The sequence below is a fragment of the Gossypium raimondii genome, chromosome 10 (genome assembly GCF_025698545.1).
Source record: "Gossypium raimondii isolate GPD5lz chromosome 10, ASM2569854v1, whole genome shotgun sequence".
Classification (NCBI taxonomy): Eukaryota; Viridiplantae; Streptophyta; class Magnoliopsida; order Malvales; family Malvaceae; genus Gossypium; species Gossypium raimondii.
In genome coordinates this window covers 46,353,386-46,373,691 of record NC_068574.1, presented here as the reverse complement: position 1 = coordinate 46,373,691, position 20,306 = coordinate 46,353,386, and the positions used below count along the sequence as shown (strand labels likewise).

General features: G+C 34.6%; 1 protein-coding gene across 1 annotated transcript; it reads right to left on the bottom strand.

The window, feature by feature from the left end:
• Positions 1-1,270: 1,270 nt before the first annotated feature.
• On the bottom strand, positions 1,271-3,392 carry LOC105777632 (60S ribosomal protein L19-2). Its single transcript, XM_012600985.2, has 5 exons — positions 3,205-3,392; positions 2,654-2,776; positions 2,228-2,541; positions 1,687-1,733; positions 1,271-1,482 (listed from the first exon to the last, which is right to left on the bottom strand). Exons 1-5 carry the CDS (start codon positions 3,314-3,316, stop codon positions 1,458-1,460), a joined length of 621 nt encoding a protein of 206 aa, XP_012456439.1. The 5' UTR covers positions 3,317-3,392; the 3' UTR covers positions 1,271-1,457.
• Positions 3,393-20,306: the final 16,914 nt, after the last annotated feature.

The following is a 20,306-nucleotide window of genomic DNA, read 5'->3' as shown; positions in this document are numbered from 1 at the left end:
GTAAAATGACCTTAATCATGACAGGTGAAATCTCTCTTGACAAGTTATATACAACAATTATCCCCCAATCAAAAGGGAAGATTATAAAATGACCTTCCGCAAGGAAAAGGTATGGTTTGCATTATCCAAATGAGATGAGGACCAGTTGCACACCTTATGCGCATTCATAGTTCATTGGGAGAAGGATTGTGTCATACATTTTATTCGCACTAAATTATTGGTTTCGGTGAAAGAGTGCGAAATTCGAAATTTTTTTAATTAATGAGTAATGTGTCTAGTCATGATAAGTCGCATAACCCAATGTCTTGTGATTTCTAGAATACGTTACCACGGGTGGTAAAACTTTCAATGAGGCTATTAATGTGGTCGGTGAGAAACGAAGATTCGCGACACGCCAATGACTGCTGCCCGGGGACTCTGGTAGGGAAGGTGGTGCAGAGTGATCTAGCAGGTTCTAACCGGCAGCCGTTACTTGTATCCCAGTTAGCTTTGAGGTCGGCGGAAACACTCGAGTGATCCACCCAGCAAGAAATGGCGAGGCTACAGATATTTCAAACATAGAACGCTGACAAGGGATTGTATACTTCACCCCTCGCAAAGCAACAAATTGTCAGCAATTTCCACCTTGACAAAGTATATTTTTATCAAACAAAAATTTAGGAAGAGTTGGACTTTTCTATTAGATAGTATACTCCCAAAAACAAGCGTCAAGCTTGGAGAATGCGTTTACAGCGTTACGGTCCAGAAGTATTGCCTGAAAGATAAAAGTCGTAATGGTGTAAAGCCACAAAAGACTCGGGCCAAGTAAAGAATTAGTGCAATTAATCTATCACGAAATTAATGTCATTTCAATCAAATATAAATTAAAAGATATTTGAAAGTTTCATTATCAATTAATTAGATTTTAATTAATCAAATATTAAATATACATCCAATAAACCGAAGAAGGAAACGATAATGTGATATACTGTGAAGCAAATAACAATTAAAATAGTAAAACTCTCAATAAAATTAAATATATTAAAAAAACAATGACCAAAATTAATTCAATTCAATTGATTATTTTCATAAAATATTCAAATTTTATTTTTGTAAATTCATGCTAACCACCACAACATTATACATTCTTGATTTGGTAAGTCAATAACGTGAATTTGATGAATTCAACCTTATGTAAATACTGTCACCAAGACTTAAACCGCGTATATACGACATTTTACAAGCAAATTTTACGAGCTATATTTTCTAATTCATACCACATGCATCGTAATTGAATAATAATAATACACTCAATATCATAAGCATCCTGATTAAATAAAACAGCACCCGGGTTTCCAAAATTCCCTAATTTATAGTTATATGTGTCAACATAAATGGAACCAGAGTTTCGCAAACAAACTCCTATAAAGAAAACAAAAGCCATTAACATATGAAGTCTAGCCATATTCCTTATTTATTCACTTCTTCGTCTTCTTAACTCCCCTGCAAATATCAAAAAAAATCCAAATTTAGACCCTGTTTACACAGATAAAATCTATGAATATTCTGAGGGTTTTTTTTATATATTTAAAAGATCATAACTGCATGTTATGTTGTTGTGGATAAGTGTTTGAAAGGTACACTTTCAAGGAAAGAAAAAAGTCCGAATAACATAAGATAGAGCAAGAAAATCATCATGCATCTTACTCGGCTTGTTGGGGTGCCGCTGTGGGTGTTGCCTTCACACCAGGTCCCTGTATCATCAAGAAATCAATATTAAATCACAAATAACAAAGTAGAAGAAGCAGATATCATCATGCTAAGTTGATTCTGGCCCGTTCTATAAATTTCCAGGTTTAACTTATGTGATTGAACCAACAGACGGATTGGTTCACACTTAAACTAGTTGAACCGGCCAGACCAGTATTTAAAAAAGCCTAGTCAATCTTCTAGATATGGTACGAAAATCATGCAGTGTTTTTGGTGATGCATTAAGTGACATCAACATCGGCAGCAGTAAGAGACATCAATATATAGCTTGGCCTGTCAAAGCTGCCAAGTTCAAATATGGATGGTTTTTGCCAATTCTTTCATCAAGAAAAAAGTTTGGTGCAAGATCATTTCCATGCCGGAAAACAGGAAAGCAACAACACAGTGAACACGACATCAAACTTCAAACATTCAGGACATAAGGTTATTTTTCCCATCACAAAATCAATGTATGAATCAAGAAGAATGTTTAAGTTACCTGTGCAAGGCGTTCCTCTCTTCTGGCCAACTTTCTCTCCCTGCTGGCCTTGTTCTTAGCACGCTTGGCCTCAAACTGATCAGCAATGGTCTTCTCTCTCGCCTTCTCAGCCTTAGATTTGTGGATACTCTCCATCAAGACACGCTTGTTCTTAAACACATTACCCTTGACCTTCATATACATGTCATGGTAAATGTGCTTGTCAATCTTCTTGGACTCCCTGTACTTACGAAGCAATCGCCTCAGTACCCGCATTCTCCTCATCCAAAGAATCTTTGTTGGCAACCTTGCCTCCCTGGTACCCTTCCTCTTACCTGAAAGCTTTTAGAATTATGCCTTGCTTACAGTGAAATTCAAGGAACAAGGAAAACCAATCACCAATCCAAAACGCTAAATACAGGCTACTAAATAGCATATTAATCATACCATATCCAGAGTGTCTTCCCTTTCTCTTGGCCTCCTTCATCCTACGTGCGCGAGAGCGGGAGTGAATCTTAGTAGGCTTCCTGATGATGAACCCATCCTTCACAAGTTTCCTAACGTTCTGCCCTGCAAACAGTGACCAAATCATATAAACAAAGTAATAGAAACCCAGGAAGAAAAAACAGCTAACAGCTTGATTTACATGGAATAGACAATCATGAAGCTGCTTCCCAGCAAGACAGAGAACACGGTGAAACGCCAAAATTGCAACCAATTCAATTTAAGACTAATTGGAACAGAAATGGACTAAACTCCGAAATTCGACGTAAATAAATAGCCGAAGAAAGTAATACCAAGCTCGTAACTAATAATAAGTAGAATTAGATCTAAAATCAATCATTTCTTTCTATAAGCTTTCTGAGGAATCTAGCAAACCCTAACCAATCTATGAAGAACAATAACTGCAAGGATCTACAAACTACTACACCATTGTGACTAAGAGATTAGGATTCTATTAGTGGAAAATGAATTAAATAGGGCGAAAGTAAACATACTGGAGTTGGCCATGGAGATTTCGTTGATTTCATTAGGATCGAGCCAGACCTTGCCGCGACCGCACTTGAGGACGCTAGCGGCAAGCCGCTTCTGCAGCTTCAAAGACACCATTGCTGTTTTCTGGCTTCTGTGAAATGGAAAAATCGAGGAGTTTTGAGGGGAAAGGTGGAGGCGGCTTTTTATAAGGAAGGTGAAAAAGTTTGTTAGGGTTTTGGGTGTTTGAAATAATCAAATGGGTTGGCCCAATTTATTTCCGATGGATAAGGAAGGATACGGGCTTTCTTCCTAAAATAAAATAAATAAATTACAGAAAATAACACGTGTCCAATACTTGACCGAAATATTTTCATTTATTTAAATAAATTATAATTAAGATATTGAAGCCCCAGCAGGACATAAGTATAATCTGCCAATTAACTCACCCTCTATTGCTAACAATTACAAATGCCATGACTAAATTTTACACTTCATCAACATCAGTGTGTAATCCTAAATCTTTTCTCAAACTCATTTTATACGCATTTAAATTCACATCTTCCCGATTATTGCATCAATAACAATGTCGACTAAACTAAGATTATTCATATGAAACTTTATTTCACCCCATGTTGAATTTGCTTATTATCAATGTAACAGTCTAATTTTCAGTGGTGTCGGAAATAGTGATTCGAGATCACTAAATCCGACCAATGAGTTTTAAAATTTAATAAACTAATAATTATGGGTCAAGTGTGAATTTAGAAGAATTTTTGAATTAGTGAATTTTGTGATTTATTGAATTTTGTGATTTAAAAAGAATTTAATAGGTAAATTGGGTCTAAAATGAGGTATCGAGACCTCGAGTTCATAAACCAAGCCATAAATATTTTTATAAATATTTATGGAGTGTCATTGAGTTAGTATAAAAGTTTCGTTAGAAAATTTTAACTTTTGGATAGTCAATTACTTAAAAAGAACTAAATTGAAAATAGTGCAAAATTTGTTAAATTGTAATTAAATAGCTTATGTGACTAATAAGGAGGGATTTAAAAAGCAATTAGGCCCAAATTATATGGGCTGGACGGTTGGGCAAGAAAAATCAGCAAGAAAGTAAGGAAAAACAATGGCAAAATTAGAAATTTTACAAATTAAATATATAAAACAAAGATAAAAGTGAAAAATTTAGAGATTTCTTCATAATTTATCAGAAAAAACGCCATAGGAGGTCTGAAAACAAGTTTTTTTCTCATATTTTTATGTCATGTGAGTTCAATTCTTGGTTTTTCTTTAAAATTTTTATGTTTTGTGACTTTTACAACTAGGTCCAACTATTGAATTCATTAGTTTTTGATTCCATGGGTGATTTTGTAAGTTACTATGAATAAGTTATGGAATTTTATGATGAATTAATATATATTTTAAGTTTTAATTTCATTATGTTATGATTTTATTAAGTGATTTTAGCATAAAATGATTTTTAAGACCTAAATGTGAAAGAGTTAGGAATTGGGGTTTTGTACTGAAATTATGAATGTCAAAGGCTTTATAGTAGTCTAAAATGGTTGGATAAGGTGTTAATTGAGAAAAATTAGATCAATTGAAGGGTTAATTGAGTAGGGACCAAATTGTAAAAATTGTAAATTTTGGGGGTAAAAGTGTAATTTCGAAAATTGAAAGGCATAAATTGTGAAGTAAATTAGTATTGAATTATATGCTAATGAATGGAAAATTTTATATTATAGATCGGGAATCCGAAGATAAACGCAGAAAAGAGAAAGTATCGAACTAGTTTCTGAACTTTTACAACTTCTACGAATTGGCCCAGGAAAGTTCATACAGTTGAACTTTTATGATTAATTGTTAATGTGAGAATGATATAATGTATCAATCTGTATATTGTTGTTGAATTATGATTATGGTAAAAATGAGAATAAAATGATATTGTTAGTTCAAATTAAAGGATATGTAGGATTGAGTGCATACGTTCAGTAACCAGTGATGAATTGACGAATAAGTCCATGGTGGATCCATGGCAAAGTGTGTAATGTAGGTATGGTATTCCATTGAAGAAAACCATACTAAGTTGTGAAAAGTAGGTATGGTATTTCAATGAAGAAAACCATACTGATGTTGTGAAAAGTATGTATGGTATTTCGGTAAAGAAAACCATAATGAGTTGTGAAAAGTAGGTATGGTATTTCCGTGAAGAAAATCATACTGAGTTATAGCCTTGTGAAATATTCAAGCAAATTGTGGCACCGGGCAAATGATGTACTCAATTCTGTAAGACGATCCTTAATTTGACAAGTATTTGTAAGTGTAATTGAAGCTAAATGTCGGAATAAAAGTTGACATCTGATATTGAGCTCGATTAGATAGATTCATTTTTTGAGATTGTGGTTGGTCGGAAATGTTGAATTTTTATTTGTTTATTAATGTTGTTAGTGAAATTTTGGTAAGATTTTATTATGAGCCTATGAACTTACTAAGCTTTCTGTAAGCTTACTTATGTGTGTTTATTGTTTATTGTAGATTGACGTATATATATATTTTCGGAGGATCGGATTTACATCAACGATCACACTATCCAGATTTACTCTGGTAGATTTTGTTAAACATCTTTTTGATTTATATGGCATGTATAGGGAGTTGGTCAGGTTGTGTGTATTCTTATGATATGGCTAAGAAGTAGCAAGTAAATATTCGATAATGATTAATTATTGAATTGGCTACATAAGAATGTGCTTTGGTATTGTGTATGCTTAAATGATAGTTAATGCAAAGAAATTATAAAAGAGTAAAAATTTGCAATGGAACAGTTTTTGGACAGCAGCATTGATGTGATTTTGAAAATCACTAAAAATGGTGGAAATTGAATTAGAAGTTGAGTGAGATATGAAATTAAATATGAATGAGTCTATTTTCACATGAAAGAAATAGAGTAAGCAAAAGAGTTGTATATTTTAGATATTTTAATTTTAGTGAGACAGTGTCAAAATAGCTTTTGAAATCTCCTATTCTGACTTTAGAAAATAATTAAAATTGTACAGAAATAATTTGGAGTTATAATTTATATGTATAGATTCGTTAGTGAGTCTATTTTCAATAGAAACAAACAAGAATATTATCTGAATTCTGTACAATGAGATAATTAATTTTTAGTGAAGAGGGGTCAGAGCTGTCGAATATTGAAATATGGGAGAATTTAAAGAATAAACTGTACTAATTGGTTAAACTAAAAATTCTGAAAATTTTATAGTAAGAATATATATGAGTCTTGTTTCAGATAAAATTTACGGATATAAATTTCGAGTTTTGTAACTTGATTTATAATTAAATTAGTGACTGTTGCGCAGGTGGACAGTTTTATTGTGAATAATGAAATGAATTGTTTTAATTTGTTTTAGTATTTGAAAAATTATTAATGTTCCCGGTTTGGACTCGAACTGTTTCTATTGCATGATTTAGGGTCTTGAGATTCCTTTTTAGGGACATATTGAATGAACGTAAGTGAATTAATTTTTTTTTAAAAAGCAAATTTTTATGCTCCAAACTAGTAAGTTAAGTTAGGTAATGCCTCGTGCTCGACTCCGGCAACGGTCTCGGGTAAGGGGTGTTACAATCAAACCTTGTTTTTCATGATTCCATTTGTTGATACGGTGTACAACAAGATAGAATATGAGGAGGAGGTAGTAGTGATGTTAAGGAGGTCAATTCACCTAGAGAGGTTATTTGTAGGAGAGATCCTTTTGTCGGCTAGTGCGATATGACAGGCTAATATAGAGGGTTTGCCATTAGAGAATACGTGCACAATGTGTTTTGTTATGGCAATTGAGGTTGTTATGCTCACATGGGGCTTAGTGGTCTTCAAAGGATGTTCACACTTAAGGAGTATTCGTACCTAAAAAGCGAGTGTCTTTCAAAAGCATCCGCTAAGCGGATACACTATCTTTGGGAGAAGGAGATTTGTGTCTTTTAGAAAGAAGTGAGTGGTTTCAATTAGTCCCTTACAGAGACTAAGGTCCAGACGAGGAGCAAAGATTCGCGAGTGTTAATAACCAAGGCATTTAAGCTAAATCAAAGTGTTGATTTTAAATTACTCAAATGTCCTATCAAACTAATAAGTGCCTAGATTTAAAATTAAAATTTTAACAATAAAATAATCTCAAACTATAAAAACTAAAGTTAAAGATTGGATTTGAAATTATTTAAGATAAACATCAAATTAATTGAATTTGTTTGATTTGATTTCGCTGATTTATTTAATAAAAAATTTCCACGATTTTAAATTAAATTATTTTTACTCAAAATTTGCAATACTATTATATTATAAAAATTAATTGAATTCACAGCTTCTTTCGAATTAAATTTTAAAATTTTCTCAATAAAATGGACTAACATTGATTTATCTAAAATCTATCCTATGAGTTTGGATGGGTGGTACGTTTATCTGCGATTAGTGTAAAAATAGCGGTAGTGATGAGATTAAATACTGTATTGATACTGTAATGTGAGACAAAAAGTAAGCTAAACGAATCGTACCGCACTCAATCGCTCATCCAAATCATTCCAAATCATATATTCAAGAAAATCCCCTAACCTCCTTTGCTAGACACATGGCATGGTTTTTTATTTTAAAGTTTTTTATTTTTACATGATATGATTTTTAAAGGGATTGATTTATATGTTACCTAACCAATAATTTATTTTACAGGATTGTCGTGTATCGTCATTATTGGGTCGACTTAGAAAAAATTAAAACGATTTTATTTAAAAGAAATTATTTTATTAATTGTTTTTTAAGGTATTTTATTAATTGTTTTAGTTTTGAAAATTCATAAGTGGACTAAAGTATGTATTATACTCTCGAATAGCGGTGACCTTTTAATCGAAATGAGTAAAAAAATTCGAGTTAGTCGAGTTGATGGATCTTATTTTATCATCCTAATTCAATTTGAATCTTTTTCAAATTGAATCGAGTGAAATTGTTCGAGTTAAATTAAAATAAATTAAATATGTCAAATGAAAATCTTGTTACAATGTAATTAATTTAATTTGAAATTAAATATATTTGAAAACTCTTTCAAAGCAAAATAAGAGAAAACTAAAATACTCTAGAGTAATAATTTTGAACAGGTGATTTACTTTTTAGGTGCTTAAAATTATAATTTTGATTTAATTTTAACTTTTCATATATTCTTTTAATTTTTTTTAGAATTTTTAACTTTTTTTTAAACTTTTAATATTTAAAAAAAATGATAGGTTACTAATAGAAATGAATAAAATATCAAATGTCAGTGTAAATTTCACTAGAGATTTAAGAGTTGGAAGGGCATTTACGTTATTCTTTAGGGTTCTAGGAGTTAAAACAATGGGCAAAAGACCAAAAAAAGCACGTTTTTTTTTAAATTTACCGAAATGTGTCGGGTATTTTATTATTTATCGAAATAGGCCCTTTTCCCTGAAAACGCGTCTCTGTCAGCGCGATGTCAGGGGACGTGTCAGCAAAACACGTCACTGGGGGCGCGCTTTGCTTGCGTGGACATAAAGCGCACTGACGAGGACGTGCTTTGCTGCCACGTAGGCAAAGCGCGCCCCTGGGGACGCGTTTTGTTGCCACGTAGCGCGCCCCTGGGGACGCATTTTTGCAGTTTCTCCACGTTAGGTTTGGGGTTTTTAGGGTTAGGGTTTAAGGTTTTTAGGGTTTTAGAGAAAAATTAAACAAATAAGGGATTAGGGATTAGGGTTTCTTAATTAAAATAATTATAATTTTTTAAAAATTATATTAAGTTTCGTGTTTATGGCTTTTTAAGATAAAATCAAAATAGGATGCTTTATCAGAAGAATTTCTAAAATCGAGCCCACATAGACGCACTTTTGCTACAGTTGGTCCTGAAAAAATAATTTCGAGTTGACGTTTTTGAGCGAATAGTATAAAAAACGCTTCAAGCAAGATGCTTTATCAGAAGAATTTCTAAAATCGCGCCCACATGGACGCGCTTTTGCTACAGTTGGTCCTAAAAAAAAATTTCGAGTTGACGTTTCTGAGCAAATAGTATAAAAGACGCTTCAAGCAGGATGCTTTATCAGAAGAATTTCTAAAATCGCGCCCACGTGGACGCGCTTTTGCTACAGTTGGTTCTAAAAAATAATTTCAAGTTGACGTTTCTGAGTGAATAGTATAAAAAACGCTTCAAGTAGGATGCTTTATTAGAAGAATTTCTGAAATCGCGCCCACGTGGACGCGTTTTTTCTACAGTAGGTCCTGAAAAATAATTTCGAGTTGACGTTTCTGAGCGAATAGTATAAAAACACTTCAAGTAGGATGCTTTATCAGAAGAATTTATGAAATCGCGCCCTCGTGGACGCGCTTTTGCTACAGTAGCATGTTTGGGGTGAGGCTATAAATGAGGCAAAAAATGTTCTCAGATTGCATAAGTTACAAAGTAAAAAAAAAATTTGAGAGGCTAAGAAGGTTAGAAATTAAATATGAGTGAACGTATTAGTGTTGTTATTTACTATGATGGTGAGGTTTGCCACACCGAGAATGGTGTTGTTTTTTTTTTGGAGAATACGGTGCAATTGGTTTTTAACCAAAACATAGATTTGACAGAACTTCGTAAAAGAATTAGGCGTAAAATTTTCGGAACGACGCCAATAAAATTTCTGTCTATTACGTATCGATTTTGTTCTTCTGTTGATCCGGTGACATATAACTCGTTCGACATGAAAGGTGATCGTAGCTTGGAGGCAATGGTGCAGACTCATCTTGCTAGTGGAGCACCTTATATTGAGTTATATGTACAATTTACATCGCCAAATGATGTACTTACGACCGGTGTTCGAGATGTATACATGACCCCTGGCCGACACTCGGTTAGCGGGTTACAAAACACGGAACAGCCCATGTTTGGTAGCGGTGTGGAATGTACATCCCCTACAAGACACTCTGTCGGTGGATGGGACATGTACGTCAGTGGCTCGATGTTTGATACTGGAAATATGTACTGGGGAACGACATCAAGTTCTAGTGATTGGCAATCTACATCCAATTGGGGACGTTATGAAATACCCAGAAGAAGGGATGATGTACTCCCTACGACATCCACCGGTGAGGGGACCTCATACGCTGCAGATGATGGTGGGTTAGAAGATGACTCCGAAGTGGATCCACCTCGAGAGCCCGAGCCCGAGGGTGCAGAAGTTGGCTTATTTTTTGAACCGAAGCCTATTCCAACAGAACCTGAAGATGCTAAAAGGAGTTTAGATGAAGAAGAAAATCCACGATTCAGAGCATACTCACCTCCAGCCCACATGCATAATGTCGATCTGTTTGCAGATGATGCATTGGAGTTTCCAGATCTACCATACCGGTTGCGTGATCGTACAAGTTCGGGGCTAGATTTGGGTGAATTTGAAGTTAGTAATCAGTTTTCCAACAAGGATAGTTTTATTGGTGCTTTGAAACAACATAGCATCAAAAACGGCGTTAACTACCACGTCGTTAAATCCAAATCTGATAAGTTTGAGGCGAAGTATGCCATGCAAGACGGCACATATTTATGGAAACCTACTCCTCGTTAAGGAAAATGACAGGGATGTGGGAGATAAAAAAGTACAAAGGTCCACATACATGTGCTATAGGTACAGTATTGACGGTTTCTGAATAATACTGTTATTATGTAATGTTGCATTATTTAATGTACTCCCATTATAGGTGTTCCACAAGATCATCCCAAGATGGATTCAGCTATGTTAGCTAGCTTGATCCTGCCCATAGTGAATGCAGATCCCAGGACTTCAGTGCCGGTGTTAATTTCCAATATTCGTATCCAAATGGGGTACATGCCCTCTTATCGCAATGCTTGGATAGCTAAGCAGAAGGCATTGGAGAAGATGCATAGTGGGTGGGATGTAACACCCCTTACCCGTATCCAACACCGGAATAGGGTTCGAGGCATTACCAAAACACATACACTTGTAAACGTATTTAACCGAGTTATAAAATTTCATCAAAATTAAAACTTTCAAAATAATTAACATGTTTCTATAACTTTTCACAATATATCCTCAAAATATTATAATCATAATAATTAGGGCCTGCGAGACCCGATACATACTCATGCAATTTAATGCTTCATTTCCATTTCATTCAATTCGCAATTTCTCATGCTCATAATTTAAATCATATCACTAGCAATTTCCATTTAATTCACGTACAATTCAATGACATCAAATTCAAAACTAATACGTATTTACCATTTAACTCAATGTTTATTGATTATAACATTCAATAACACATTTATGAAATTCTCAATTTAGCAATGAAAATATCACTTTAGTTTGAATAACAACATCGTCTGATATAAATACACTACCACTTATCCATTTACTTTAATTCTTTTGGGCCCATTTGTCACTTACCATCCTTAATCAAATTAGGAACAGTCACGGAAAATTGAGTACTTCACTTTCACTTTGCCATAGTATAACTATGGTCTTACGTATGATCACTTATCACTTGTCCCGATCGGATAAGTGTAGCCACCTATCACTTTGTTTCTTGATCGGATAAGTGTAGCCACTTATCACTTTGTCTCTTGATCGATAAGTGTAGCCACTTATCACTTTGTCTCTTGATCGATAAGTGTAGCTAAAGCTATCACTTATCACTTTGTCTCTTGATCGATAAGTATAGCGAAGCTATCACTTATCACTTTTCACTTGTCACTTGATCGGATAAGTGTAGCCAAGCTATCACTTATCACTTTCCACTGTCACTTGATCGGATAAGTGTAGTGAAGCTATCACTTATCACTTTGTCACTTGATCAGATAAGTATAGCCGAAGCTATCACTTATCACTTTGTCACTTGATCAGATAAGTATAGCCGAAGCTATTTCTTATCACTTTCCACTTGTCACTTGATCAGATAAGTGTAGCTAAAGCTACCACTTATCACTTTGTCACTTGATCAGAAGTACTCAAATCCGGCGTTCCGCTCAATTTGATCATTTATTCATATATCAGGCTTACCAACATGTGTTAATTCATGGTATTATTTCATGCCAAATCATATACTAAATATACCATACACACATACTATGAAACTTTATTTTCACACATGAGCTTAAACCATGACCAATAATGCACAAAAATAAGCATCATTCATATTTCATCGTTTATCGCTTATAATCAAACATATGACCATTTATACACGAATCATTTATATATTTCCCAATTTTCCTCCTCCTCCTCTCCATTCCACATCCTTAATGTGTATAACACATTTAAACAACATTAACCATAATTTCAATATTCACTAACATGTATATTCAAAGTTGTTTATCCGAGTCAGAGTCACTAAATTATTTTTGCCTGGAGCTACAGAGCTCCAAATTAAGATCCGTTAATTTTCCCTAAAACTACACTCACATATATTCATAGCATAAAATTTTTAGAATTTTGGTTGAGCCAAATAATACAGTTTATTCTTTAAAGTTTCCCTGTTTCGCTGTCTGACAGTTTCGACCACTCTTCACTAAAATTAATTATCTCATTGTACAGAATTCAGATGATGTTTTCGTTTGTTTTTCTAAAATATACTCATTAAGGATTATAATCATATAAATTATAACTCATAATCATTTTGTACAATTTTAATGATTTTCCAAAGTCAGAACAGGGAACCTGAATTCATTCTGATCTTGTCTCACAAAATCTATTATATCTCATGATTTACAATTCCATTGCTCACACCGTTTCTTTTATAAGAAACTAGACTTAATAAGATTTAATTTCATATTTTATTCATACTCTAATTCAATCTCTACAATTTTTTGTGATTTTTCAAAGTTACACTACTGCTGCTGTCCAAAACTGCTTTAGTGCAAAATGTAGATTTCCATTTTGCCCCAAATTTCACAGTTTATACAATTCGGTCCTTTCTCAATTAACCCCTCAATTAATCTAATTTTCTCAATTAATACTTTACCTAGACATTAGAAGTTGTTACACAACTATTGAAATTCAGAATTTCCACATATAACTCTATCTTAAAACTCTTTTACTATTAGGTCCCAAACATTCACTTTCTATTCAATTCTTTCGATAAAATCAGCATAAGTACAATTTAAAGCTCTAATTCCATGCTAAATCATCATATACTTTCAGCACATATTCATATAAACTTTCAACTTCTTTCATAAAATCAAAAACTAATGAATTTAACAAGTGAGCCTAGTTGTAAAAGTCATAAAAATACAAAAATTTCAAGAAATAGTCAAGAATTGAACTTACTTGTAGTAAAAATATGAACAACCAGCTTGAAGAAGCCCTTCCATGGTGTTTTAGCTTATGAGAATTCAGAAAAATGAAGAGAAATCTAGATAATTCCACTTGGGTCCTAACTTTATTAAGCAAATTTTGCAATTTTCCAATTTTGCCCTTAATTCTCCTTACTTTCTTGCTGATTTCATGCCTCTGCCGTCCAGCCCAAATAGACCTTGGGTCTATTTGCCTTTTAAGCCCTCTTCCTTTTATCATTTAAGCTATTTAATCATTTCCCAAAATTTTGCATTTGTTACAATTTAGTCCTTTTTGTTCAATTAATTATCGGAACTTTAAAATTTCTTAACGAAACTTTAATACTAACTTTTTAACACTCCATAAATATTTATAAAAATATTTATGGCTCAGTTGAAAATCCCCGAGGTCTTGATACCTCATTTCGATTCTAATTATTTTAATATTTATTTCTAGTGCACTATTCACTATTTCAAAATTTTCCTAACTTCATATTTAACTTATACTTACTAAATTAATAATATTTTCTACCCATTTGTCGAATTTAGTGATCTCGAATCACCGTTCCGACACCTCTGAAAATTCAAGCCATTACATTTTTTTTTCGTCGGATTTGTGGTCCCGAAACCACTGTTCCGACTAAGCCTAAAATCGGGCTATTACATGGGATACCTCATATAATAAAATATGGTGGTGGTGTAAAGTGCTAGAGAGATACGCCCCAGGTGCCATCACAGACCTTAAAACGGAACATGCGTACTACAACGGCCGATTGCTACGTGGATGCCAAGTGTTCAAACATCTGTTTTGGACCTTTAAGCAATGTTGAGACGCATTTTTATACTGCAAGCCACTGGTACAAATTGACTGTACCTTTATGTTTGGTAGGTATACTCATCGGCTATTGCTTGCAGTGGCACAGGATGGCGATGGGGGAATTCTTCCAATTGCGTTTGTAATAACACCGGGGGAGTCATCTGATGATTGAGATTTCTTTCTATCTAGGTTAAGGAGGCATGTGTGCCCTCAACCTGATATCTGTGTTATTTCAGATCGGGGTACAGGTATACTAGCTGCATTTGATCGACAAGGAAGCTTATGGTAGCACACACACCATCGATATTGCCTAAGGCCCGTTGCTTCAAACTACTACAGGCAATATCCATCTAAGAGCGAACGTCGACAAGTGACCAACATGGGTATTTAGTCTCTATCTGTGTTATTTTGTTTGTTAATTTGAATTATTTGTAAATGAAGAAGTGGTATGTAATATTCGCTATGAACTTATATTGGCAGGGTATGAAATAAATAAAGACCGTTTTCACGAGATGTTGACAATTTTACGTTCAATTAACGGAGAATGGGCGGACTACCTTTGTAACATACGTTTCGAACAGTGGGCACAAGCATACGACGACGGCCTACGATATGGTCATATGACCTCAAACCTGGCTGCATGCATAAATTATGTTCTAAAAGGAACGTGCCATCTACAGATAACATCGGTTATGCGAGAGACATATTTTCATTTGGCGGCGCTATTTCCAAAGTGAGCAGCGAGTTATGCAGACCAGATGTAGGGAGGCCATGTATAGTGCAGTAAGGTAGTACAAGAAATTAACAAGGCCAAAGAGCGAGCGAACACCATGCATACAGAGTGTCACGATCAAGACAACTTATGGTTTCGCGTGACAGAGTTTGACAGACTGCACCAAGGTGTTGTTGGCGGGCAATATCGTGTACACTTGTGAAACAGGACTTGCGACTTTGAGATGTTTGATGCACTTCGTTATCCATGTGTTCATGTTATTGTAGCTTGTCAGAATTTTCGTCTGGATCCAATAAGCTATGTGGACGAAGTGTATAAATTAGAAAACATGTACAACGTCTGGAGACACGTTTTCCCACCAGTCCCAGATGAACGTAAGTGGCCGCTCGTATCTCTTGTTCCTTTTAAGCTGTTACCAGATAGAGAATTGCGTTGCAAACCAAATAGTCGACCTTGCTCGACTAGAATACGTAACAATATGGATATCCAAGAAACAGTCAGTCAACAGAAGTTGTGCAGATGATGTAGGAATCCGGGCCATACAAGTCGATCATGCCCAAATCGCAATAGTTGAATGTCATTGTAAACAAATTATATTTTTTTGTACCAATCAAAACATTTTGTAAAAACGCAATACTTTGTTAGTAAAATTATATTTTTTGTACCAATCGAAACATTTTGTAAAAACGCTATAGTGTGTTAGTAAAATTTATTAAATTATATCATATTAGGGTTAGGGTTAGAGTTAGGGTTTTTAAGTTAAGGGTTAGGGTTTTTAAGTTAAGGGTTTAGGGTTTTTAAGTTAAAGTGTTAGGGTTAGGGTTAGGGTTTTTGTTAGGGTTTGTCAATTAATATCAAAATTTAATTATAATTTATAAATTTATAAATTTTTAATAAATTAGTTTAGGGTTTTTAAGTTGAGGGTTAGGGTTTTTGTTAAGGTTTGTCAAATAAATTATAAATTTAATTATAAATTATAAATTTATAAATTTTTAATAAATTAGTTTAGGGTTTTTAAGTAATACCTTAAATAAATTTCTATTTTATTGCATCAAATAATATCAAAATATTCAAAATGTTTGTGCAAATATATTAAAATACAAATCAATCTCCGTGCCCGCCGGATTTAGTGCCACATGGCGGTAGTTGACAGTTACGCGCTGGATTCCTCCTTTGTCCAGCTTCCAGTGGGGGTTGTGATTGCTCCGGCGAGGATTTTGGTTCCTCCGGTTGTCAGTGTTGGAACGATGAGCCACCTGGATAGAATAGTGAATGTGGAGGTGTTTGCATCACCAACGGCAACGGTGTTTGAAACCCATACGATGATGGGGATTGGTAAAAAGAAGAGCTCCCCGACGACCCCTCTTGCGATCCTTCGTGCGATGCTGGCCTATACATCGGCGGTCCACTCGGCATAATAGAAAATATAGATGAACCGGGTCATTGACTCCAACCTACTATGGGACTCGAAAAAGGAAACATATAAGGGTTAAGATACATTAAAGGGCTAGGATATGCACCTGACATCATCTGAAAAGATTGTGCCGTAGGTATCGTCGGTTGAATTGGTAGGTCGGGTGACTGTATCGGTGCTGGGCCTGATGAAGTTATGGACGCTGATGATGACCCGGGAGAATTTCTGGGCCTCGTTGATGGGCCTGCGTCGTCGTCCATTCGTCTTGGATTTAAAGGCCCACGTCGTTCCCTTTGGACACGCAATTGTCGCTGTCTCTCCTCTGCCGACAGTAAATACGGCTTGCCATGGATCCTAAACCATGACATGTATTCCGGCACGCACGCTAACTCCGGAACGATGATCGGTTCCCTAGTAGGTATATACTCACACCGATCCTCCCACATTTCGATATAGTGGGACCAGAATCTCGGCCAATCCGTATGCAGTTGCCATAGGTTGATTTTGTGGTGATCATCAAACACTTCAGGTGCCACGGAAATCGGTTGTCTACATTCAAATTGTCGTAACACTCTGTCTGACTGGTGCATCTCCACGGTCGCATAGCTGATCAACGCGACTTTCGCGTACCAAGCGTTTGGATTTTGTAAGAACTCATCCGGAATTACTGCCCAAATTACTGGATCCTCGCATGGTGTCTATTGAAACTATATAAACATGATAGAAATATTAGTTATATACATAATACTAAATACTAAATACCAATCGACTAGCTCATGATGGAAATATAAATTTTATTTAATACTAACATGTGCTTCCGACTGTTGTTCTAATAGAAGTCGTATATCTTCAAGAGAGGTAGGTAATCGAGCATAACTTGCCGGATGGTTCCCCCTAATTAAAAAAAATTTTTAGCATACTATTATTTCTAAAAATCTACATAATAATTGAAAAAAATCTAATATAAAATTTACCTCGTTATGAGTGGGAATGTATATGAGTGGTCCACTCGAGGACGTAAAAATGGAAAGCGAAACCGTGCCCGTGACTGTAGTAGTGACAGGCAACCTCCGATTTTCGCTTTACTCGGTCGCGTCGCCCCGCACATCTCCCAATATAATGTTGCCAAGACGACAGACCCCCAACTCAATTCACCAGCTGCTCTAAAATCTACGAGTTTCAGCAGCCATATTAGATGTACGAGGTTCCGTGACAAGTCCGACATCAGATAACCTCTAATTATTTGAAGAATGTATGCCCGAGCATATCGAATTCTTTCTACTTCAGTTGAATCATCATCCGGCTTCGAGAATATGTCTCGTAGCCAACCCATCTCGATCCAACCACCGTTAATTTTCTCCAGAATAGTGCCTAAAAGCTCGTAGCACACCGCTCCCAATCGCCAGATTGAACAGACCTGGTGATTGGGTACCCGTCCACCGGCAATCCCAATTGCAGATTTACATCTTCCAAAGTGATAGTGCACTCTCCACATGGAAGACGGAATGTGTGCGTCTCGGGTCTCCACCTCTCGATCAACGCATTAATAAGTTTCGGGTCCAACTTGCATCCCTGGCCTACCGTCGCCACGTGCCAAAAACCCGCTTCCCGTAGGTAATTCTCTACCAACGGTGATGGAGGACCATGCATATTCCGAATATAGCATTCCAATATCTGATCTACAGACTTTAATAACAATTAATAAATTAATAATTATCTAAAAATGCATAAATAAAAAATCTTAAATAATATTTAAAAAATAAATTTAACACTTACCATTTTTATTTGTTCGACGGATATGTGCTGGTTATCAAGACGAATCAATTCTCCGGCCATTGCTAAATTCGTACAAAGTTTTACAATTTAAAAGAATTTAAAAATTTAAATTTTTTTAAAATAATTAAAAATAGGGATTTAAGAAAAATATAAGATGGAATTGAGAGCAAAATAAAATTAAATATGGATTTGAGAGAAATTTGAAAGGAAATTGAGAGCAATTTGAGAGAAAATTGAGAAAATAATTGAGAGAGGATTAGTTTGTGAAGAAAAATGAAAGGGTGGGGGTTTTATAGGTTTTTTTATCGTTGGGGGCAACGGTCAAAAATGACCGTTAATCGTTCACGTCTTGGGAAAACGTGTCCCCAGGGGCACGATACGTGTCAACAAAACGCGTCCCCGGGGGCGCACTTTGCCTACGTGGCAACAAAGCGCGTCCTCGTCAGCGCGCTTTGTGTCCACGCAAGTAAAGGGCGCCCCCAGGGACTCGTTTTGCTGACACATCCCCTGACATCGCGCTGACGGGGACGCATTTTCGGGGAAAAGTGCCTATTCCGATAAATAATAAAATACCGGGCCCATTTCGGTAAATTTAAAAAAAAACAGGCCTTTAATGGTATTTTTCCCTAAAACAACATTAAATATTTTCTACATTCTCAGTAGGATGCCCTTATTAGTAAAAATTTTGTGGGATAAAAATTTATTGAAAGAAAAATAGTATATAATCTCTTATTATAAATAAGTTTTTTTAGAAACTTTTACAAAAAAAAATAAAAAAAAAAGGTAAAACTTTGATTAAAGGAAAATAGTACATTGTGCTTTAAACTCTTTTAATGTCGATATCACATCAAATATGTGAGTTAAACATATTTGAGTTTTGTAGATTAGCCATTCAAATGTTGCACTTAACCATGCTTTAGTTAAAAGATCTATCAAATTATCATCGAAATAAATTTATTGAACTTCTATATCATTTTTTTCAAGATTATGAGTAAAGAACAAATTTGGTGAAATATGTTTCATTCTTCTCAATATAATCATCCTTCAATTGAGCTATACATATTACATTATTTTTGTATAAGAAAATTGACAATTTTTCTTGTAGAGTTAAATTACATATCTAACTTTGGTCAAACACACTCTCAACCTTCATGCATTACAATTCTTTTGCATGATTTAATAATTGTTTTGTTGAGCATCATGATATGGTTGTACCCGATCGTAAACAAATATTTTGTTTGAAAGACTTTTATGCGGATATGATAAATATCCAACATTTGCATAGTCAACTAATTGAGAATTTAAATTATTTGAATAAAACAACCCATGACAATTATTCCTTTAAAATATCTAAATATATGCTTAATTTCATTCAAGTTTCTACGTGTTAGACAAGAACTAAATATTGCTAACAAGCTTTCAACAAATGTTATTATATTTAATCTTGTGTTGTTTGTGAGATGCATGAATACTATTATAGTACAAAGATATGGTAGTTCTAGAGTAAGAAGCCTTTCATCATTTTCACAAGATGAAAGTGTTCTTTATTGGTAAAAGTATCATGGGTTTTGTCTCCTCTATTAAATAAATAGATAAATTGGCCCTATAGATTAAAGAGTAAGTTGGTCATTTTGTTAAAAATTCTATCCCGTTCTACAGTTAAAAATGGTCATTATACATCAACATAAGGTACACGAGGCATATCACGTGTCACTTTCTAGTTATTTCATTAGTCATGTCAATTTTTAATAGTACAAATGAATGAAAATTTTAACAAAATGACCAAATTGCCCTTTAATTAACGTACAAAGATTAATTTACTAATTTTTATGAAAAAAGAGAAAATTACAATTTGAGTCACGGCAATGATTTTATCTCAGATTATTTTCACCAATAGAGATTACAACGACCAGGTGCTTGATAGAAATCTTTTTATAAAATCTTACAATAAGAATTGTAATTATTAAAGTGAAATATTGCATAATTAATTCATTTTATTTGGTAAATTGGTAAGAGTAATCATAAGTCAACCATTGCCACATATCGACAACACCTGTCCAAGCCGCCTTGTAAAACGA

Excerpts from the sequence above, each read along its gene's own strand:
- LOC105777632 (XM_012600985.2), bottom strand. The coding sequence starts at position 3,316 with ATGGTGTCTTTGAAGCTGCAGAAGCGGCTTGCCGCTAGCGTCCTCAAG. Across the intron at positions 2,542-2,653 it reads GGGAAGACACTCTGGATATG|GTAAGAGGAAGGGTACCAGG; the intron begins GTATGATTAATA and ends AAAAGCTTTCAG. Across the intron at positions 1,734-2,227 it reads GAGAGGAACGCCTTGCACAG|GGACCTGGTGTGAAGGCAAC; the intron begins GTAACTTAAACA and ends TTGATGATACAG.